General features: G+C 40.8%; 1 protein-coding gene across 15 annotated transcripts in view; it reads right to left on the bottom strand.

Moving 5' to 3' along the window:
- The window catches only part of PTK2 (protein tyrosine kinase 2), a 193,840-nt gene that overhangs the window by 101,055 nt on the left and 67,697 nt on the right, over nucleotides 1-25,088 (bottom strand). For 14 of the 15 annotated variants that reach the window (XM_048940406.1, XM_048940408.1, XM_048940405.1 and 11 more), the window contains 2 exons: nucleotides 13,559-13,785; nucleotides 2,398-2,564 (listed from right to left, as the gene is read on the bottom strand). In XM_048940406.1, the coding sequence (XP_048796363.1) occupies nucleotides 2,398-2,564; nucleotides 13,559-13,753 (362 nt within the window). In that variant the 5' untranslated portion in view covers nucleotides 13,754-13,785. Of the gene's footprint in view, nucleotides 1-2,397; nucleotides 2,565-13,558; nucleotides 13,786-22,281; nucleotides 22,304-25,088 lie in introns of those variants that run through there. The other variant, XM_048940407.1, reaches the window with a different exon arrangement.

Genomic DNA, 25,088 nt, shown 5'->3' with positions numbered 1-25,088 from the left:
TGGCAAATCTCAAGCTGTGTGTGCTCCTGCAAGCGAACTGCTTGCCAGAGAAAAAGAATTTGAAATAACAGAAATCTGGGTGACTTTGTTGCCCTGATGTCCACTAATATTTACTCCTCCTGGACTCTAAATACAGCTGTGTCATCCAGAGCAGTTGCATCCTTGTGCCATGCCACTAGGCCATCCTCCAAAAGGACTATAAACAGGACAGCACCAGACAAAAGCTGCATACACTGGAGACACATTTTACCCTGGTAACCTGCGTACATCCCACTGACAATCAGTGTAGCTTCCAGCATCTGGATATGTCCAAAAGAACATCTCAGATCTTATTTGTGAGCATCAACTACAAAGCCCTTTTAATTTAGATGATTAAAAAAATCCACAAGAGACATTTATTGGATTATTAGTACTATAGGAAGCTTTCCATTTAAGAATCATTCCAAGACGCCTCTCCCTTTACTCATCTAAATATTTTTACAAGTACTGTCATTTGATCTTAAACACTCTTTTATGGTATTACAAATACGACAGCAATGTTTTGATACACACAGCAAATCTCCACGGGTTTAAAAGGTATGTCAGCTGCATGGATCCGATAACACAGAAAACGACACCTTGGAAAGGTACTGAATAATTTACATCTTATCACAGCTCTTTCATGAGTATTTTATCCAATTCCTATTCAGGAACTTCAAAACAATTCATCTAACTTTGCTTTTCAAACCGATTAACTTTGTTCTGCGATGCGCACAGTGTGAGCTGTGCCACGTAATAAGAAATGGTACTGGCACTTGTGCACTATGTGACACATTACCACCGCATAAATAATTCACATCTTATACACAGCACAATTACCACGGAACTCATTCAGGAATTGCTTACTTCCAAATCTGTATTTTGCAGTATTATCAATGTAAAATTTATTGTAAGGAAGGACAAAGCTTGACGCACACCCCAGAAACAATAAAACTCAACACGTGTAGAAGAGAACTTCCTAACGTTTCTGGCATGCATGTTTTCAACAATTCTAATTTATTTGATATTATGAAGTCAGGACACTAAAGAGAATTTATAAACTGTGACATCTGCTAGCATATGATGCAAACTCAATTTGCAAAGAATTAAGTATAGACTATTTACAATAATTCTGCAGCAGACAATACTTATAGCCTTCAAGGAATAGAGCAAACTAGCACAAATTGTGGTTATGAATACATTACAGAGAAAAATAGGCACAACCCACCTGCACTGAATCCATAGTAGCACTTCATCTACATTTTGGTATTGTCACAAGTTCAACATCACACTCGGCATTTCAGAACTCCCTCTCTTCTCTAGTAACCTACTGCATCCTTCTGCAAACACTTCCTCTCATTTTTCTGCCAGCAAAGTGAAGAATCTTTTCTGTTTTCCTCTCCAGTCTACATCCTCTCCTGAGCATGCACCCTCACTCTGCTCTTTGTCTCTTTTCAGCTTGCTCTGATAAAAAGGTGAAGAAAACTCAACCTTAAACAGAACACAGTTGGCTGAAAGAAGTGGTATCACCTAACTAGTATCATGCAAATAGGTCAGCAAATGCACCTAGGCTATAAAAGTACAAAAAACAGATATATGTGGTTATGCTTCCATTCTTCATTGATCCTAGTATAACTGATTGCTCCAGGCCTCAATTCCTTAGTTTTATAACTAAAACATTTCAGAACTGCAGATGGATAAACCAACCTACTTCCTGTATTTCATCCCTTCCAAATTCCAACTCTCCTGTTTAGTCTGCATAAATACAGTGAATGTGTAACAATATCTTCTTGTTTTCAGTTAAGCAATAGGATCTTTTAAAATTTTTAGAGGTGTACATACACCAGAGATAGAATCATAGAATCACCAAGGTTGGAAAAGACCTAAAAGATCATCCAGTCCAACCGTCCACCTATTACCAATAGCTCCCACTAAACCATGTCCCTCAACACAACATCCAGCCTTTCCTTGAACACCCCCAGGGTCAGTGACTCCACCACCTCCCTGGGCAGTCCATGGAGGTGGAGATAACACCAAGATTCTTGTACTAAAACCTTAGGGACGACAAAACCTGAGACAGGGTTCACTAAACATAGCCCAAGTTTTGCAGATCTTCAGGACATGTGCCAGATTTCTGCTCCTACTTTATGCCTCCTCTAAATCCCAGGTTACATGTATGTGTTTTTCTCGGTTTGTAGGAAATCCCTTCCAACAACAAAAAGCATACTTCACCACTTCCAGCTCTCTGATGCAACAAGTCTTGTTTTGTTTCTGCATTACAAGATCTTGCTTAATAAAGGAAATTACAGTCAACTTTCATGACAACGTAAACAGACTCATATGACATGATTTTGACACTGAACAGATTTATGGTCTTACTTCCATTCTTCTGGAGGATGTGCTAGTTCAAATTTCTCTCTCACATTGGATACTCCCATGTCCAGGTGCAGCCAGTGAACCTCCTCAGACTGCAGATGACTGAGTCGCAACCCATAGCAGGCCACATTTTTCACTTTGTGACAGTCCACGATCTTCTGTATTATGCCCTAAAACAGAGAAACACACTCCTTAAAAGCCATAAAATGCAATATGTATTTGTAAATAAATTAATTCTGCAGTAAGAATTCAAAATGTGACCATGTCAAACTCTACACAAAACTATACTAAGCAATGAACAGACAGCACCTTACTTAAGAATACTAAACAATTTAAACTACTGTTTTGGACAAACATCTACAATTTCTGAAGTTTTATTAGCAGAAATCATCACATATGTAGGCTTCTATGAATCTTACCACAATTAAGCCACTATTCCTTTCATGTAAAGTAACATAATGTAAAAAGCAAAATATAAAAAAAACAGATTTGTGGATGAAAGGAAAATATGAAAAAGCAGCACCAGATCTTAAAAAAAAAAAAGAAAAATCACCCAATGTACAACTGGAAAAACATCTTAGATGCTCATCCTGTTTAGTGCCTGAATTGCCGGGAGTTAGCAGGTCACATCACAGCCTCTTGACGTCCCCCACTCCTTTTTTCTTGAGCTCCAACAAATCCCATATAAAATGAGGCAAGAGACAATTATTTGGGACTATTAAATTACAACGTGTTAGTAGATGATGGATCAGCAATCTCTCTAGTGCCATGTGCTGGGCTGTTCTGCTCTTACCCAGATTAAAAAGTCAGCAGGGGACCAAAGTTGCTGCCTCACAGCCTGCTAGAGAGTAAGCTGCAGGGCAGCAGAGTCCTGCCAGGGCTGAGCCCCATGCCCAGCAGGAGCACAGCTATCACTGCTGCCAGATGCTTCTTTCAGAAAATCATTCTTTCCCTTCTGAGCTGGATGCATCCTACTGAAAATGCTCATTATCCATAGATATATACATAGCCATATACACAAAATGTTGCTTCTTGCACAACGTTTCAGAGAACATCAACGCACAGGTTAAAGGAGCCAGATGTTGCCAGATGTGGTTTGACACTGCTTCCCCAAATTGATGAGTTTATATCCCAAAGACATAATTTAAGACTCGGATTCTGCAAATTAAGTATGCAAAAGACTGCAAAGAAAACTAATGAAGCACTCAATCTGAAGAGAGGGGGGAGGTGGTACACGTAGGACTGGAAGCATGCTTTTGGTGAGTTTGCACATATCAAACTGCAATTTCTGCAAAAATGTCCCAGAAGCAATAGAGGGCACACTGGAATGTTAAAAAAAAAAAAAAAGAATGTTGAAAGCCTGTAAGAAGGAGACACAAGCTGTGTTTAGTAAGTTAAGAATCTGAGTTAGAAGCGGGACCATGAAGCCCAGCACCACACCCTGAAAGCATCAGCAAAAGCATCCTTAGCAGTGCCCTTCTCTTCAGCTCCTTCCACAACCAGAAGTCCTGCCAAATCCTTGCCTCTACAGGACCTATGTTTGCAGGAAGATGGACACAGGCTCGCAGAGGACTGTATCATCAAGGGGGAAGAATTTAGGAGATACTGTGCAAGTGAGTTTCTTGTCGCCTTCACTAGCAAGTTGTAAAGGTCTCTTACCAGAACAGGCAGTGGTTTTAGAGCTGAATTAAAGTTATCAGTGACAGGATACAAAAATTGACTAAGTTGGTTTGTTGCCTCAATTTATAGCTCCTTGTGTTAGTTAGCAAATGAGGCAGAGCAGTTGCCTGTATCCAGAGAAACATACGACAAAACCAAGAGCTCTCAGAAGTGACAGAGGAAAATTTAACCTATTATTCACCCAAAGGACAAGCTCTGCTCAGTTTGTGAACCATACTATTGGCAGGGATGCTCTCAGATGAAGGACACATTGCCTGCTTTTCTGTACACACGCAGAAAACAGGGATTCATTCATTTTCACTGCTTACTGATCACTGCAAGAACAGAGTACATAAGATGCAGGCATTTGTTAATGGAAATCCATTCCTTCCCATGTTTCTTTGCTGTAAGTTGACAGTGAAAATGGCAGTACAAAAACAGTTATGCCTGCTGTGGGAAGAAATGACTCTGGAATTAAAAATACATGTTTTTTGATGATCATGAACAACCAAGAACGCTAATGCATAGGGCAGCTGAGATGATTAGTATCTACACAGGAAAGAATCAAGCTGGATATTTAAGAACCTCTCTAGTTTTCAGGTTGAGATTTCAAAAGAACTTCAGCAGCCACATACTTTAATTCCCAGCAAAAGCAGGACAGATTTTCAAGCTTCTATGCCTTTCACATCATTAACCAGTTCTAGACCTACTGCAGAATCAGTGCAAACATAATGCATCCAACAATCTATTTCAAGAGGGCAGAATGATCCCTCTGATCCAGCAATTAGTATCACAGCAAGCAAACAAATTAGCAGAAGTCTATATTGCAACTCAAGAAAAAGAGATAGTTGTATTAGTGCAAAGATGGAGAAGTGTTTGAAAATACCATCTAAAAACTGTTTTGTATATCCAGAAAAGAAACAGTGATGCTTTGCATGAAACAAACATTGAGTTGCTTCTTTTAGAAAAAAGAAGATCCAAATGCTGCAAGTCCTCCAGTACTTGAAGGGAGCATATAAACAGGAGGGGGAATGACTGTTTAAGAGAGTGGATAGTGATAGGACAAGGGGAAATGGTTTTAAACTGAGACAGGGGAGGTTCAGGTTAGGTATTAGGAGGAAGTTTTTCACTCAGAGGGTGGTGAGGCACTGGAACAGGTTGCCAAAGGAGGCTGTGGATGCCCCATCCCTGGAGGCATTCAAGGCCAGGCTGGATGCGGCTCTGGGCAGCCGGGTTGTTGTTTGGTGACCCAGCACATAGCAGGGGGTTGAAACTGGATGATCATTGTGGTTCTTTTCAATCCAGGCCGTTCTGTGGTTCTATGATTATTTATACATCAGGCAATCTGGATTTTGAACATTCAGAGTCACAGCTGCAACAAGTATAACCCACCACTACAAAAGCACTGTTCATTCAGCAACAGAAATTCACACTGCAACACCACAGCATGCAAACAGCGTAGTAAGATCCTGAACAGCACGACAACTTTGTTTTCTCTGGCTGCTGTTTCAAAACTGTACAAAAATAATCTCCGAGAGTTGCTTTGGCATCACGGCCATAATTGGGCCAGTGTCTTTAACTCCCATGGGGTAACAAACAAGGCATCCAGCCTCCAGGGCTTCTGACAGCCTTGCAAGCCACGTGGAGATGCTCACAGTACCAAACACAGACACCACCATTGCACTTTGGGACCAGTGTCAGATCCTCTGTCTTGCACACAGTGCGAGAAGCCTTGCCACGAGCACGCCTGATGTTTTCCCCAGGAGCAGAGCCGAATGCTTCATCAGAAGTTTCCATAGAAAATTTCTAAAGAAAACATTTAACTGTTTAACCACTGCACACAGACAGTAAAACACCCTGCTGAAAACTCTGAGTTGAAAGGGACCCATAAGGATTATTAAGTCCAACTCCTTTACACCTAACAACCTTCAGTATCACCAAAGAAAACTGAAACCTCTTCAGATAGTCTGCAACCACCTCTTAGCTCAGGAAGCTCTTCAGAGGCATTCTTCAGTGAAAAACAGAGTTAAGGAACATCTTGATGACACTGCCAACTTTGGTGACAAACTCAGAGCTTCAAACCCATCCCAGCTGGAAATCCTGGCAGGAGAGCTGGACTCCAGTGGACGTCTACACCAGAACAGCATTTTTCTTCGGGTGTAAACTGGGTGTCCATGTGAATATCAATTTCTACCAGTTTTCACCCATCTGTTGTCACACTCATCTAAACACAGAGCTGCAGTGAAGTCACACAACCATATGTAAGCTGGGTGCTGTTTACTGTAATCACATTGTCTTTAATTAGGTTTGCAGAGCCGACATTTACATCCCAAACACAGAATAGGCCAGTACAGCTGAGCAAAAGAGAATGGGAAGCCCTTAGAGAAATCTTCTATCAGTAACAGGTGATAGGTCATCTGTTCCCTCCCTTTAGCTCAAGAGTGGAGGCAAAAACAAAATTAAAAATAAAGCCTCATAAAGAACCACAAAGCTGGATAGCATTGGTTTTCACTTATTCGTTCAAATAACTCACAGTTACTCAACAGGTAATTTGCAAAATAGATTAATATTTGTCCTCAATTAGAAGTTAAAAGCATCCAAGAATAGAATTTAAAGTAAAGTACAGTTAGGAATCTGCTGAAAATCAAGACTGGCCAGAGAAAGGCTGAAAGACACAAAATCACAGAATGGCACTTTAAATATCGCCTAATTCCAACAGCCTGCCACTGGCAGGGCTGCCAAGCACTAGATCTGCCCAGTATCCCACCCAACCTGGCCCTGAATATCTTCACAGATGGGGCAAACTCTGCCTCATCACCTTTCAAGAAAAAAAAATAATTCCTAACATCTAACCTAAATCTCCTCTCTTTTAGTTTAAAGCCATTCTCCCTTTTTCTATCATTATAAGACCATATAAAAAGTCAGTCCCCCTCCTTGTAAGGCCACTCTAGAAGGCCACAGTGAGGTCTCCCCGGAGTCTTCTCTAAGATAAACAAGCCCAGTTCTCCCAACCATTCCTCACAGGAGAGGTGTCCAGTCTTCTCATCATCTTATTGGCCCTTCTCTGGAGCTGCTCCAACAGCTCCACATCCCTTCTGGACTGAGGACCCCAGGCCTGGACACAGTGCTGCAGATGGGGCTTTGCAAGGGCAGAGCAGAGGAAGACAATCCCCTCCCCATTCCCTGCTGGCCATCCTTCTGTTGATGCAGCCCAGGATACTATTGGCCTTCTGGGCTGCAAGAGCACACTGCTGGCTCGATGTTCAGATTCTCATTCATCAGGACCCCCACGTCATTCCCCACAGGGCTGCTCTCACTGAGTTCTTCTCACAGTCTGTACTTGTAACTGGGTTGCCCTGACCCAAGTGCAACACCTCACATTATGGCCTCGTTAAGGCTCATTAGATTCTCATGTGACCACTTTTTAAGCGTGTCAAAGTCCCTCTGGATAGCATTCTTAACCTTCTGTTAAGACCACTCAGTGTGGCGTCATCAGCAACTTGCTGAGGGTGCACTCACTGCCGCTGCATTCACTGCTGATAGAGCTGTTGCAGAGTTCCAAGATGGACTGCTAAGGGACACCACTCATGATCAGCCTCCACCTGATTGTAGAGCCACTGACAACAACAATTTGGCTTCAACTATCCAACCAGTTATTTATCTGCACCTAACAGTACAGCCTTTAAATTCATATCTCCCCAACTCAGAGATAAGGACGTGGTGCGGAACTATGTCAATGGCCTTGCACAAGTTCAGGCAGACAACATCAGTTGCATTCCCTTTGTCCACCAATGCCAGCACTCCACGATGCACTAGGCTCTCTCAGAGTTCATCAATACTATGCTGTGATTCTGCAAATGAGTGAAAATGAATTGCTTGCTTGTAAATTAACAACACTGTAGTGCTACTACGAATAAATTGAAGCTGGAATAACACACTCCCACTGCGACTACAAACCTAATTTCCCTATTTAGAAGGAAGGAAGACTTCTGCACTAGAAAAGGCTTCTTCTAGTCTTCAAGCAGCACCTTCTACATGTGGACACAGCGTTAATGTTAGTGAAGTACTTTAAATATGTATATTTATGTGTATAAATATGTATAAATACGTATAAATATGTATATGCGAACAGATCCAAACAGATTCAAGATCCAAACAGAAGTCAACTGCAAAGGTTTAGGGCAAATTAGATTTAGAAGTTCTATGGAAGTGCAGAATGCCTTCACAACACTCAGGTTTGGGTGTCCTCTGATGATGTATGCCTGACATTTGAACCCCAAATGCCATAGCCCTTTTCTCTCATAATCATGTTAACGTTTTTTTCTCCCTCTCACTCTTTCCAGTACTGATCCAGTAGATATTTGTACACCACATGACAAAGTTAACTCTGACTAAGTCAGGTGAAAAGGAATTCTGTCACTGAACAAGTAGGTACTGAAACAATAGCCCAAAATCATGTTATTTAGGTTCCTAGCATTTTCTGCAAGTCCACAGACACCATCAGTTCAGAAAACAGAGCCATCTAAGCACCTCAGCATCTCTCACACTTAAGCCATACAAAGATCACACAAAACAGAACTGGTAGAGACTTGCTTTCTAGTCCCCTCGACTGAATTAGCCCTTTTCTGATCCCACTGCATGCTGGTACAGTTTTGTGAATAAACTTTAGTGCTTTTGAAGTGTTTTAAATGTTTAGTTTTCCGGAAGCTTAGCATCCAGAACTTGACACTCCTTACTCTCAGATTACTTGCAAATTCCTGGTGTCTCTTCAGACCCAACTCTGTATAGCTCAATTCTAGAACAAGAGCTGTTGTAGACTTCGAGGCCACCTGTAGATCCAGATTTTTTCAGTAAAATATCAAAGGGTTATTTATATATTTTTTAAAGCATTGTTTAGTGCATCTCTTTCATCCAAGGATATCTAGAGTATCATGCAAAAGTAAAGCAGCCACCCTGAAGACCAGAAGTATATCTGTCACAATTAGTACAACTATCAAAAGATACTCAGCTGGTTTTGAGCTCCCTTACTGCTCACAAGCTCTCCCCAGTGAGTATGAAAGACTTCTTGTGTGGCTAATCCTTTAGCCCTATACTGTGTTATCAGAAAAATCTATCTTAAAAGAAAAACCTAGCAGATGAGGTCTACTATGTAATACCTTAGCAGTCTTCTTTACAGAAAGATAAATTATAGCAGTTGTACAGCATGCTCAGGACAGAAATGAAGATGGATGGGTACAACCATGGCTAGAAATAAGCCTTCTCAGGGACTGAAGCTAGGCTGACACGCCTCTAATTCCCTCTTTGCCCTATCACTCAAGACAGGCAATATTCTTCCCAAGGTGTGGTTGGAAACCAAGCATGCTGCAGTGGATGATGAGGAATCCTCACAAATGAGGCTCTTTTCCCTGTGGTGCCGTAAATCTGCAAACCTGAGCAGTGCCAGCATAAACAGATATTTCCTTTCACCCTGCAGTCATAGCTGCATCCACCCGCAAGATGATGCAGCTAACACTGCAAAACTGATTGGGATTAGAAACTCCACTAAAAGAATGATCTATTCTGACTTCAGTCAAGCTTGCCAAACATTCACATACCTGTGCTGGCACACCTGAGACAGCAGCTTGAGAGAACAGTGAGAGGGAAGCTGGCACAGCAGCCAGAAGTGCATTCTAAGAAACCACTTGAGTTGTAGACCTGTGCAATAGACTCCATTACACCATCAGGGACTGTAAAACATTCAGGTGTCATGTAGTGCTGCGTAAAACACACCAAGAAGCCACAGTGCAGAAACACCAGCAAAACTTCAACGGCTTCATTCAGACAAACCTGACAGGAAGAGAAATGCTGCAAGAACAGCTAGCCAAAAAGAATTAAACACAGTCACTATAGGACAGACTTAGACATGGAAACTGCAAATAGTTTTGGATGGTAAAAATGGTGGGTATGGACTGAACGGGAGAGGTAAACAGGAAAAAAAGTAAGGAACGCTGAATAGCACAGTAATGCAGCTTACTTAACTGCTTTAGTGAAGTACTGAGAGAATGTGCTTTAGCCCTCCTAAAAATCTCCGGTGAGGGACCTGGCTGGGATCACACAGCTCTTCTGATCACACACCCATGCTTTCTAGGATAGCACTGGAGGACTAGAAGTTGAAAAGATACACCAGAAGTGAGCCAGATGCCTCTGAGTGTAAATGCAGAGCATGAAGCAGAACTGCAGTTGAGCAAAAAGCCTTCTGTCTAGACCAGTTCGCACAAGATTTTCAAAGGCTTGTTTAATAAAAATTCACTCCTCTCATCCCTCAATCTGTTAAATGTCAACAACGCATTTATTTCTCTGCTTCAGCCACATCTTCTGGAAACAGAAAGGCAATTTACCTGTAATTGCAGCTCAAAATTCAGTGGCATTGTTTACATTCCAGGTGCACTGGAGACCAAAGAAATCCAGTCTCAGCAGCACCCACCCCACTGCATTCCGGTGCTGGGGCTGTGAACAGGGCAGAGCAAGCCCTGGAAATCCAATTTTGTGAATGTGCACACAGAAAACACATATTAACAGAAATAACAAGTTCAACAACCTTTCCTTTTCTGCATAGTAAATATAGCCAAGCACTTGCTGTAGGTGGCCAATGTTTGAACAGCCATAAAGAACTTATTTTCTTTTGGAAATGAAGCATGTCTTCAGTTTAACACCAAGGGAAAAAGAACATGAAAGAGAGCGTGTTAGTTCTCTGAAATCCAAAGAAGCATTTCTAAGAATTGAAAAGTTGCTCTTCAATCCATTGGAGAATATGGGCTCATCCTTCAGAGGAAACAGCGAACTTTGAGGGTCTAAATCCATCCAGAAACAACAGTTACAGTCATCAAGTTCTCCTTAGAGCAAAGCCCACACGTAAATACTGCTGTCCTGTTCAAAGATATTTCAAGAAAAACAGCAAGGAAATTGTATCTTTAATCTGGGCACATTGAGACTCTTATAGAAAGCTAAATTATGTTCATCTGAGCTTAACAATGAGAGTCTTTTCATTATAAAGGTTTTCCCCTTTAGTGACCAAATATGTTTTCTACCCTGCTCTTGACAAATCATAACAGATCTCAGTTTTTTGTTTGTTTTTTGAAAGGGAAGAGGGTTTTTCCTCACTTCTTTAACCAAACACATCCTTTCCACTGACAAAGGCAAATAGAGTTTAACTTGAAACAGAAGATATTATGTTAGGGAAGCACTAAAAATAAGTGTGGAAGTTTCTTTCCTGACTTTCCTTCAGTGTTAGCACATAACACAAAGTCCTCTGCTTTATCAGCAGAAATACCTTGAAATTGGCTGCTCTGGAGATTCCAGTCCAAATCTGCCTTCCTTTCAAGGCTGGAAGGGTTCCTTGGCCATCATTCCAGCAGCCACGTTAATCAGGGAGAAATCTTGAAAAAAACCTTTTCTTTCCCTTTTTTTTCTCACAGTTTTCTCAAAGGCATTCACTGCTGAATAATTCCAAGAGTTCATAGAAATGAGCCAAGAGACAAACCCAGCATCAGCCTCCTTCCAGTTCGTAACCCACAGAAGAAATGGAAGCTCTACTGCAGTCAGTCTCCATTGTAAGAGGTGAAGGAAAAAACAAAGGCATAAAAAACCTTTCAAGGCTGCTTTCACCTTAAATTACTTAACTTGGTCAAACAGCAGTCATTTCAATGGAATGGAGGCTTGTACTCCAACAACCATTCACTGTTTCTAAAACAAATGTCAGGACATGGCAATCCATCAGTGCTACGCCACTGCTATGAGTACCTGCTCATATCCACACCGACTTCTCACTCTGCCAAAATAAGAAGGCAGCTGCTTTGTTACATGAGTGGAAGTAGCAGTGAGTCATCGCTTGCCCAGTGTTCTTCTTCTTGGGAAAGGAGAACAATACAAAGATATTAATTACTTTAGAAACAAACATACAAAGAAATGTACATACATGAAAATCAAAAATGAAGGCAAGCCTCTGGTAACTGCTATCTATCTTTTAATTCTTTAAATAAAAAAAAACACTATGCTTTCTTGCTTAAAATAAGAGCATATGGCTCTCCAAATTCAACTCAACACTGGATTTTTTTACATGGAGTATAAATTTTGCATTCTAAAAGCCCAGAACCGCTGGAATTTTTTTAATCAAGGAAACCAGAGATGTGATCTGTTTTTATTTCTACATATTGCTTTGGAAAGATAACCTGGATTTCAAATAGGGTATATTCAAATCCACAGCCGAAACTTGCAAGGTTAAAAATTGATACAATTTTCCACTCTGGCACACCATAATAGACTTCATGAAATAAATCAATCACACTGGATACATCAAATCAATATACTTCAGTCAGGTAATTAAGACATGATGTAGCACTCAAAAAACCCTGTTTCGTGTAAAATAAGTGTATGTTACTGATGACACTGATTCCTACCAGTGTACCTCTAATTTGTCTGGCCACCAAGTTATCCCTATACAGAGATATGAACTGATTAAATTGACAAGAGACAGATTTTCGGATGATCACCAAGGAAAATCCCTGAATTTCACAAGTCTGTGATCACTGCAGCAAAACTTACTCCACCTAAGAATGCTCTGAGGTCTTTTTATACACAGAGATGCTAGAAAGTAGTAGAAAAGGAAGAGAAAGCATTCAAAATTCGTTACTGGGATTTAAAGTACTGTACAGAGAATACAGATGCTGGAAGGAATGGGCAGGTGGCAACCCGTTTGCACAGCAAGAACCCTGCAGAACAAAGCCAACCCTGTAAACCACCTACCACAAGGCAAGACTGGTCTTGGACAATAGCTGAAAACAAGCAAACAACTAAGCTTTAACAATACTTGAAATGCCAGAGTTCATTTCATACAAGACCTCAGAATGTGAATGAGTGTAGCAAATGCTAAGTAAAGGGTCTCATAGTCAGATTACTATTCCACACATTCTACACAGACCTGTTTAACCCTCTCCGAAATAAACACAATATTTTCATGCATATGTATACTTACACACGTATTTAAGATAACATATACCTAAATTACTAAAACAATCCTTAGTCTTCTTTTTTTTTGTTCAAGTTAGCTGAAGGACTGCACTGTACAAATAAAACCAGATGACTACTGGGTGAGGAGGGGAAGAAAGGTGGGAAGAAACGGCTTTGCCGTAAAATGTTTTATTCCCCCACTGTGGAAGGAAATGCTTTTTAAACAAGAATTAAAAGAAAAAAACAACATATCCTTACATATATTAAACAATTGTTTACCTTTATTTACTTTCCCCAACTATCATACATCAATTTCCACAGCTCTTCCCCTCTCTCCCCGAAGGAAAGTTGGTACCACTTAAAGCCTTTTCCAAAAATTACTGAAAGCATACAACAGGTAAAGATTATTTCAAAATAAACAGTGAATCTTCTGTGTTTCCTGGTTTCCAGATTTCACCTTTTGAGGGTAAAGTTTGCATTTAACCTAAGGAGGGCAGGAGAACACTAAAACCAGACTTACTCGAACATCAGTAGCATCTCCATGCCGGATAATACTGGCCCACGTCGTTGGCTCACTGCTGGTTTCAAAGTAGTGAAAAACCTTTAGGACTCGCTCCATGGCCCCTGGGGAACGCTCCATCCCAGTACCGAGGTGCGTCTTTGCGCTTGAACTTGGTGTATGATTCAAGTTTGGATCAAGGTAAGCTGCTGCCATGGTTTTGCTAGATGCTAGGTATCTGTCATATTCTGGAAAAGGGAAACAGAAAATAAATTAATTTTCATTATGCCCAAATTCTTAGACTGATTCAGACAAAACGTTTACCGCAAATTCTGCAAGACTAATTTTTAAGGCTCATTTAATTGCTTATTCGGAGCTCCCTACTAGAACAGTTTACTAAAACAAAATCTATTCAGAGTAGTATCAAAAAAATGGTGAACCCCACAGAGTACATCAATCTAATGTGTACAGCACACATAACAGAAGCGGTATCTTATACAAGACTTCTTCCTTCACTTTCTGTATCTTGATCCAGTCATCCTCCTTTGAAGAGCAAATGCTGACTTCCAGTTTTACCAGGAGCTCCCACTGCCAGGACTGCTCACTCAAAGTTGGCCTTACAGAAGCCCAAAGACTGGCACTGGGAAACCCTGACACCCAAGACACAAATCCGAATCTATATGATGGCAACGCACACCAACACCAGCCTCCCCAATTTAATGCTAAGACCATAGAAGATCAGTCTTCTATAAATCAGATCAGATTTTCAGCTATTCTGGGACGCAGTGGAACTCAGACCATCCAGAGTGAAATTCATCCTTCAACGAGGCACCATGAAGATCACCACTGAACGCCCTCCCAGCAACTGTGGTAGAACAATGTGGCACAGGCTGCCCACAGAAGCTGAAGATGCCCCATCGCTGGAGGCTTTCAAAGCCAGGTTTGATGGCAGTCTGATCTGGTGGGTGGCAACCCTGCCATGGCAGGGCATGGGAACTGGGTGGGGTTTAAGACCCCTTCCAACCAAAGTCATTCCACTGTTCTACATACTGCTATGCCACTGACTTTTTTTTTGTTTCCAAGTGATTTTCGTATCTAGCGGCAAAAGACACAGCCAACAGTATGAACCTGTATCTCAAAGAAGCAAAAAATTGCATCCTGGCTACTGCTGCGAATTTGTCCACAATGAGCAGATGGTATCTGAGAAATCAATACCGAACAAGAGACAAAAAGAGAAAACAATACATTTTCCTTTGCTCGATACAGCCTTAGGAATCATCTCAGTCTGCTGGCTGCAAACAACAAAGATCAATGAGCTGAGCTGTCAGGGCTGCACAAGTGCACCAAGAATTTCAGCGCCTCTTCCTCGCACAGTGAACACAGCAGGGAGGCAGTCGATCAAATGTGGAAATGCTAAAGAACAACAAGCTTGATCTTTTGGGCATGGTACAGTGAATGCCTCCGAGTAGTAAAGTTGTCTTGGGAAAGAGTCAGAAGGAGAAGAGAGTGACATTGCTTTAGACTCTACCACTGTTGAATATCTGAGTATATCCTAATACCAGACCAAGCTATCTAGGGCCCCATCCTACCTGGCCCTGAGCACCTCCAAGGCAAGGAGCTACAGCACAAGGTGAGAGGAAACCAACAGACTACCTGCACAGTATGACAGCAGGACTTTTTCAGTAAATCAGAGGGAATCGCATCCACCCAGAGCTGTACAAAGTTCAAGTTGGCAATACTGGGTCAGACAAAGGCCTCAGATGCAAGCCCTTAGGGAAGGTAAGCATAGGCCAACAAGTGGAAGACACTTCTCCCAAGTACTTTCCATGCCTGATACTTGAGGGAATTTCTATACCTGCTCATTGCTGGCTCTGGGAACAGACCGATGAAACTAAAGTGCTCTCAACTAATCCTATACTTATTTATAAATCCTTCCTTCTGTCCACTCTACACCAACAAATACAGATCAGAAAGCAAAACCTTTTGTTTTATCCTCACAGAAGGAGCTTGCAAGCTGTTTTCATAAAAACCTTTCATAAAAAAAGCTGAAGCAGGTCTAGCAATCCTCCTCTTGGCAGACGGAGACCAACACATCATGACCTTCTGCAAAGCTCCTCTCCTGTAATGTGAAATTGGGCTGTAAAACTCCAACAGAGGAGACTGGGGAGCAGCCTAAAGGCAACTCCCTTGGCCAAAGTCCTAACTGCTCTCAACAGTGTAATGACTAAGAATTAAATAGCAGTTTTCTGCTCAACTTGGGCCACTTTTAACTTTTTGCTATTAAGTTCTGCTTCCTTTAAAACCTACTACACTACCCCAAAGTCACTAGTAAAAACACTGAGTGTTATATGTCAAGCTTACCCACAACAAACAGTAGAAGAAAATCACTGCAAACCAAAGCAACATGAGGATTTCTTTTCTTTTTTTGGCCACGGGGAACAAGAAGAACACCTGCTTTAATGTTTATGTGTAGCATGTCATCAAGTTAACAGACAAATTTAACAGATTTTCTTTGGCAGAAAAAGGGAGAAAAGCTACAGGGAGAAGCAGAAAAGTATTTTGAGTGTCTAACCACAGATTTATTACGGACAGTCTATATCCCTTGAGAGCTGCAAACAGGGAAGTGATGAAAGACATCAGTTTTATACACAGAAGTGCTCTTACCATAATTTCAGTGCATAAAAAAAACCACTTATGACAGAGGGAATTTCTAAATACGCATCATCTTGAGGAGAAAATCCAGAACCCAGCATTGAGGACCATCCTAGGTACAGGATATGGTCAGTACTCACAGCATTTCACAGGACAGAAGCATTTAAAGGTAAAACAACTTCGTACTACAAGTCAGACAAGCACTTTTCCTTAAAAATTTCATCATCTTTGGGTTCTTTACAACTTTCAACTTCTAAAAACGCCAGTGCTTTCTTTACAAGGTAACAAAAAGGCAGTAAATTCGGATAGCTCTTAAGTTACAGAAACACATGCCATAGCTCTGGTTATGGATCTATTAACTTAACCATTAAAACCAGCCCCCGGTTTTGAGTTTATGATGTGACTGTAAAGCTTTGCCCTTGGCCAAAATTTTGTAAAACATAACTGCACTTCTCTTAAGGACAGTTTGACGACTGTTTTACAAGATCTGCTTGGTTATTGTAAGATGCAAAGAGAGCTAAGGTGACCAAACAAGGATGCTTACTTGAGCTTTTCTACATTCCAGCCAGGTTTGTGATCTCACAAAACAGACAGATCAGCTTTAGTCCTCTTGGTATTAACCAGACAGGCAGGAGGCTATTATACAGCAGAAATGAGCTATTTTGTTCTGACTTTATTCTGCTTGGTTTTATTGGGTACTGTGATGATAAAGGAGCAGAGGCACATCAAGCCCAATGGTCAACCTGTTTGTATGCAGAGCTGAGTGTTCTCTCTCCCTCTGGGCTTCCAAGATGAGAAGCTATCAATCTCCCAGTTCACACACCGTAAAAAAAAAACCACAACACAACAAAACCAACATTTCCCTTTATTCCCATTATTTCCCAGTACTACAACAACTTATTCCATGCTTCAGGAGAGTGGAGCAAAGCCATCCTGGCCTGCTGATATTAGGTGATTCTGCCAAGATGCTGTAAGCTGTTCCCAAATCACAATGTGTGTTATCATTTTGATAACCTGCTATCATCTGGCAGAATAGCTGAGATTTAGGAATGTAAATGGAAGACACTGAAGTGAGGTCAGAAGAGCCTTTATCATTATTATTATTATTGAAAACCAAACAAAACCACACTGCACAGCAAGGAATCACTGCTGACCTTGCTTGTGCTTTTCTTTTTTTTACAATTCGATTTTAAATGGCGGCCATTTTCACTACTGATATCTGAATAAATTACAATAAAGTTGTTTTTATTTTCTCAAAAACACAAAGTTATGAGTTCACTAACTGAATGACTTCTAAAAATCTGTTCACAACTCACTCACTGCTCAACTTAATTCCTGCTGACAACTTACCACCACTGCATATTCCCCACATTTGATGACTGCAATGGAAACAAAGTCAATATTATGACTTCTGGCAGTACAAACAATCAAAGCTCAAAGTCATACTTCACCACCAGCTCTGAGTACTGAGAAATGAAATCCCTTCCACTAACGAGACAGTCAAAAGAAGTCATAACAAATATTTAAATCCATTAATAAAGTGTTAAGTAGCCTGATAGAGTCAACCTTTTCAATGTCAAAAATGTCTGCACTATTAGCAAATGGATAATATATGGAAAATAAGTTACTCAATACAAGACTTGGCACATGGCCACCAACATGATGCCAACAAGTCTGTCTGACAAGGAACTGAGCTATAGTTATTGACACTATGACTTCATCATAACCTTTACAACTACGGTGAAGTTTTTATAATGTTGCTGAGGTGAACCCATCTCAGGCTTGAAGACACCCAAATCTATGACAGTTTCTAGAAGAGAGCTCCAGGGGACCTCATCCACGTGTATAAATACCTGACAGGGAGGGAATAATGAAGATGAAGTGAGGCTCCTCTCCATGGTTCTCAGTGAGATGACAATGACGAACAATAAAAACCCAGCAAATTGGTGAGGGCTAAATTAATAATTCCTCCCACACTACAACCATGTAATTGCTCAGGTCGGAAAAGACCTTAAAGATCATCAAGTCCAGCCACAAAGTGAAACAACAGCCAACTTCAAGCTCAAAATGGGAAAAGCATTTTGGAAGGGCAAGCCTGGGATCTATATCCAGAGGATATACTAAGTTCTTAAAACACTTCATAATGGGTCATGGAGGGATTGCAATCCCTCTGTAATTTTACCAGAATACCCAGGTCATGCTCTCTGCATGTACTATGTAGATCAGGGTAGATTATTAGCCTTTTTGAACAATAAAGCCCATCAGCAACGTCTCTCACATCACACAGTAAACACATGGTGAATTTAAAGCCCAATCCATTTTCACAGTTTGCATTAAATCCTGTTGCAGCTCACCTTGCAAATACTAACTTGTCTATCTCACTCCCACAGAAACTGAGGAAATAAGGCATAATTTTAAGTACTTCTCCCAGTACAAAACTTGCATTTTCAGGGGTCTGCACCAAGTTTTCCACACTGCTGATTCCTTTGATACATCATCTCCTGATATCATTTGTTGTTGTTGAGTTTCTTTGTATTTATGTATCAAAAGGTTTGGGACAGATGGAGGACTCCCTATCACTGGGATACTTACAAAACCCCATTTCTCCTAAGGAAACAGTCAACACATTCTACTTGCCAAGGGTCCCATGACTCAGCTGCATACACAGAGTTAGGGCACAGTCACATTCCCAAAAGACTGGATAGAATAAAAAGCACAAGTAGATACCTATAATCACATCCCCATGAATTCAACAAAGAAAAATGTGAGGAAGCTTTTAGCTTTCTGATTTCAAACTGGATATAAAAAGAGAAAGAAAAGAGGAAAAGTATTTCTTCCTATAACAGTCATTTTGCCTTCAGAAACAGTCAATATATTTAAGCCATTTCCATAAGTCATATTGGAACCTCCCTGTTTATTTCCTGTTGAACTTATTTTTCTTGTTTTTCTTTCAGTTAATGCTGATGTTCAAAAGAAAGAGGAAAAAAAGCTGTAATTCTCTTCTCCTTCCAGTCAAATTCACTCCCCTGGTTAACACTTTCTATAGCTACATGTCCAGGAACACACATCCCTTCACATCTCCTCTCTGGATGCTTCCTGATGATCACATCTCATAAATATATTTATTTTCAAGTTCACTAATTGTGGTCAGAAGCACTTAAGCCCCCCAGGTCAAAAAAGTACGAAGCAAGCTGGCCAGACACATTAAAAGCATTTCAATAATGAGTTCTTGTTATCTGTTTTAGTCCAAACTGACACATCAACAATTTCACTATATCGATATGAAATGGAAGAATAGTCCAAAACTGACAACTGCTGACCATTTTCTTTCCTTTGGAATGCTGCCTTTAACACTTAAACTCAAGGTCTTAGTTCAGTACAAGGTAAAAATTTATAGTCTCTTTCCTAACACACAATCACGTATTTTAGAAAAACACCAAAAGGTCAAAATGAAAAATATAATAGAGACCAAAGTAAAAACAAGATCAGCATCGCAAGCCGCAAACGTGCAGAAAATGTACTTCAATTGTATCAATGTTTCAGGAGATTAAATGTTCAGGGGAAGCACGAAGAGACAATTCACAGAAAACGTGAGCTACGAGAACTGTACGAAATGAAGCAATATGACATCCTTCAGCCTGAACGGGAGGCAAGCACATCTCAGCAAAAAAATCAATTAATAAGTATACCCACCCTAGACTAGCTGAAACAAGGGCTGATGTCATGCACAGCTGCTGTTAGCGAGGGCTGTCTCAAGAGCCTTTAAATCACTTTTGAAAAGTGCTCCAGAAGTATTTCCTATTACTCAGGAGCCACTGCACCTCAGGATAGAAAGATGGAGAAAAATTTTAAAGAGTATTGACAAGGAGCTGAGCTACGTCTACTGTTAAGCAGTAATCCAGCTTCAGTAAGATGTCTTGCAATATTCAATATGGCACCCTTTCCCAAATCCATGGGATAAGTCCTGACATACCTCAAAGGCTGGGTTTAACCCAATTTTCTTGCAACACTGTTGTATAACCAGCAGTACTCAGCAACTCCCTTTGGAGTCAGCACCAATTCCTAGTTGCAATATTAAAGGAGATGATAATGAGGAAATATCATCTGAGTTGGAAATAAAAGAAAATCCATGTCTTCAATTAGAACAAGGTGTCCAGCCAGATACTTGCTTCAGTTTTCAGCACCATTCCAAATGCCCACTGTAATCCATTGGTACCACTGAAGTCCACATACACCCCAATCCTTTCTTATAGCTTCAATTGTTGATCTTCTGAATCTCTTTGGCAAGGTGTACAGTACTATAACTGATTATAACAGTATTATAACTTTCCCAAAAACTCAAAACTTCAACTCTTTGAAAGGGTAGATAACAACAGGACAAGGGGAAATGGTTTTCAGGTGAAGGAGGGAAGATTTAGGTTGGATATCAGGGGGAAGTTCTTTACTATGAGAGTGGTGAGGTGCTGGAACAGGCTGCCCAGAGAGGTTGTGAATGCCCCGTCCCTGGAGGTGTTCAAGGCCAGGTTGGATGGGGCCCTGGGCAGCCTGGTCTGGTATTAAATGGGGAGGTTGGTGGCCCCGCCTGTGGCAGGGGGTTGGAGCTTCATGATCCTTGAGGTCCCTTCCAACCCTGGCCATTCTGTGATTCTGTGAAAAAGCACAGAATTGAGTAGTAACAATTCTGTATTTCTACAAAAAGGCTACAACAGAATTCTAACTGTTGTGAAGATGCACCACTGGTTGGCAACAACCCTACTTCTGAACATCAGAACAGGACAGTGATGCAAACAATTGAACTTAACCATTTCAAGTACTACTTACTGAACACTGCTCACTGGAGGCCCTACATAGCACAATTTCTTCTGAACAGCTGTACAAGTAGTAAATAGAAGCAGTGAGTGTTTACTGTCTTTCCAGAATACCAAACACAACGTGTAAATCAGAATTAGTGATAATGAGAGCATGCTTCGAGGAGATTAGGAGCTAGACACGTCTGAACAGCTAAGGGCAGCAGTAAGGTATTTCGGCTATGCATTATCAGCGATAAAAATATTTGGCTTTTGCTACTATTTGACTTTAAACTTGCCCTTCCTAGCTTTTGGATACTGAATGATTATAGCATCCCAGCCTTTATTACACAACATTCGGCTGCGTAGGCTTTTAATTTCTGATTCACTTTGCAACAGTTTAAGTTGCCCTCATGTTATCCCTATTTTTATGAAAGCCAGAAGAGCACATCAGATAAGAGGCACTTAAGTACTCGGGAGGAACAGTGCATGACAATAGTCACATTGTCCCATTGCATGGCAATGGCCCCATTACAAAAACCAATGACCTGTAAAAAGTTTGACTTCAGCCTATTGTGGCTCAAGTGTTTTCCAGAGCCGGTAATTACAGCCTCTGTTACATACAGAGAAACGAAGAACAAAGTGATTCTTATTCAAGCAACTGAATGGTAGTTTAATGTAGGCCGACCATAAAAATTCTTCCAATTACAGCTTTTGAAGATGATATTCCTCCGCATCTCACACACACACACGAATAAGAGCAGTGCAATAGGGCACCATGGCTGCTAAATCAGTTGACCGACTTTGGCAATTCCTCACAAAGAGGGAAAACTTCAAAAAATATTGGTCTGCAGAAGAAAAAACGGCTCAATCCTCTACAGCAAAGACTGATTCTGTAGCTATTCAGCTTTATGCTTCTCATTACCTCATACTGCCCAGTGGAAGAAACCATTTGTGAACCTTTTGAGAACCCAACGCACCGCTTCCTTCGCCACTGCCCCCATCAGAAGGGACAGTCTGGATCAAAACTCTAACAGGTTTTGCAGCATCCACATAGGAAAGAAAATATAATACAGCCTTCCATGAAAACAACGGTTTCAGTTTGCTCTAACCACAGCTCTATCAGTACTCAATTACATCCAAAGCCACCGGCGTACGTTGCCCCTCATCCTGCAGGGCTGTCAAAGGACATGGCAATGGCTTGGTAAGGTCTTCATGGTACGGGGCACACGAAGAAACGAAGGCAAACACTAAAAAATAAACTAAAACACAAACAAACACACACAAGTAAGCAGGTTTCACTACCTCCACCAGAAGATGTTACACCATTTTAGAGCAGATCTGAGCATATCTTAAGATGACCCAGAAGATGAAGCTTATTTTATGGTGCACTGTTGTTTCACTATTCTTCCCTGGGGGGGAAAAAAAAAAAATGCAATTCTTATCCAACAATCTGAACTCACAGAACAGAAACACCTGATGGCAATAAATTGATGTTACAACAGTTCCATAAGCCTGTATTACACAGAGCTATCAACCCAGTCTTCCTTGAGTCCCTGTCAGAGCATGTAGAAACATTAATACTGGAGGCCACTTAAAAATGTTTTAATAATAAAAATAAAAAAGTTTTTAAGGTGCTGAGTAGCATTTGCCCTGAAAATAGAATCTGTTATTAGAGACCAGTAATCAAAGGAACTTTGCACATGAACTTCAGGAAGCAAGGAGTCCTCAAGCATTTGCAACCTGTGCTCTTAATCTGTTTCACAGAATCACAGAACCACCGAGGTTGGAAAAGACCTTCAAGATCATCCAGTCCAACCATTCACCTATCACCAACAGTACTCACTAAACCATGTTCCTCAACATGGTTTGAGCATCTTGTAAAAGCATTCCGCAGTGGCTAGAGTGAAAATAGGAGGAAAAGCCTCCAGAAAAGAGAACAAATGTATTTCCATACAAAATGAGTGTTGTTTTGCTGTGACAACACACTCTCCGTGCCGGATTCATCTTCTTTATGCAGCAGTATTTCACAGGCTGGAGGAGCACCATTCAAATCCTGATGCAACCTGATACAGAAGTTTGCTTTAGGAAAGATCCCACAAAGGAGTAAAGCAGTAAGTATTCTAAATGAAGGATCCTTAACACATTAATGAACGAAAGTGGGGACATTCATAACGTGGAAGAGGTTCTGAGACACCTTGCTAAAGGCAGGGGTTGGAGGCCTACCATCACACAACTTCTTGCCAGCAGAGAACCATGGACGTTTATTCTGTTTTAACCTCAAGGTGCAGTTCAAGACAATGAAGCTTCTTTTCTACCACAATTAATATCTAGAAACCCCACCCAAAGGCAACCAAAATGCTCTGTGGCAGAGCAGCAGTTCTATTAGGGAGAACTCAAAATGCTGGAACCCATCAAATTGTGAGACCAGGAGACAGAGAAGAGCTTGATTAACATCTGTGGTATCTGTAAGATGATGGATTAAATGAACCCTGAGTCCCCTGATAAAAGAATGCATTGATATTTGAATAAACTAATCTCCTAATTTTCATAGGGAAGACCTGGGAAGAAGCAGACAGTGTGCTAGATGGGCCAGTGACGTGATGCATTTTTCACATTCTTCAATTCCACAGCTTCACCTTTTGCTTCTATCACTAAAGCTGAAGAATGGTTCTCTGTCAAAGTCCAGCTGAAAGCCAGCTCAAGATACCTATCTTGAGGCTTGAGAGAGACTAAGTCTGAAAATTAAATGAAGTACCAAAAAAAAAATTGAGTTTTCTTGCATAGAACAATTAGAAAAATGCAAAAACTGAGGGAAAAAAGCACACCTATGAATGTGTCAGGAAATCTACACTGTATATTCTCATCCTTACAGGGTTTATTTGTTGTTTTGTTGCTGTTATTTTTAAGTCAAATAAGTCAATAACAGTTCAAATTCCCATATATAGTTTAACATTCAAATATCATTAAAAGAACTCGAGTCTGGTTTCTCAGCTCTGCCTCTACAAGAAGCTGCAGACAACAAAACTGATACATGATTATTTCCAAAGAACATGCACATACATATTTGTACAGAAGTTTAAGCTCATTTTTCAAAGGAAAACAAGTTGTCACCAAAGGCTGCTGAACCAATTTAACATACCCAATTTGTCCTTGCTGCTGTCAAAGCTGCAGAGCCTGCTACCCCTTTCCTCCCTGCCAAGCCTTTTCTCATCCGCTCTGCCTGACTTGAGCAACCCTGGCTTTCCTTCTTTAGCATCCTATTGCTACCTACACATTTTTGGAGCTGCTTTTACTTACTAAGACAGAATAAAATCTCTTCAGGTTTTTTTTTTTTTTTTCTGGTTTCGTGTTAGTGGATTTTTGTTTTTGTTTATTTTTGCCATGTAAATATGGTTAAGTGGCTCAAAAAGAGCTCTAAAAAGCTCTGGAGCTACTACAAAGGCAGCAGCAGAAGCATACAGCCAATAGTAAGGGAACAGACTTCTCATATTATATGGGTGTATCGTATATATCCATACATATCAGCTGGTGTATCAGCTCACTGCTCTTCCTGGACTACACCTGGGTGGAGTGTGGGGAAAATAAGTAGGAGACAGAGAAGCAAGAGTTGGGTTTCAGTGACATTGCTTTCTTCCATAAGCTGCACAAATCACTTGTAGTCAAAATCTGACAACTCTGAGCTTCTGACAACCAAACCATTAAATTGCACTTACTGATTTACAACACAAGGGCAAGCCAGGGGGGAGGGGAGAAATGGCAGAGCTCCAATAGAGAAAGTGAGCTCTTCTGCTATAAACAATGAAGAGGGTGAAAATAATTCGGTTAAAATAGCAACAATTAACAGTCGTGTATCATGTTCAACTTCAACCTTATTTTCCCCACTCCTCCAAGCCATTTATCAACTATCAGCCGGTACCCAGGTGCACTTGATCAACTAAATCAGCATATGTGGATAAGACCAAGAGCCTTTAACAGTCATGTACTGGATGCTCAGTAAATGTCAGAGTGGAAAGAAGGAGGAGGAGCTGCTGATCGAAACCACTCACACAACCAGTGTAGTCAGGACCAAACTTTTACAGCATTCAGCCTTCTGGCCGAAATAACACTCA

The sequence above is a fragment of the Lagopus muta genome, chromosome 3, assembly GCF_023343835.1.
Source record: "Lagopus muta isolate bLagMut1 chromosome 3, bLagMut1 primary, whole genome shotgun sequence".
Lineage (NCBI taxonomy): Eukaryota > Metazoa > Chordata > Aves > Galliformes > Phasianidae > Lagopus > Lagopus muta.
This window is presented reverse-complemented; position numbering and strand designations above follow the sequence as displayed.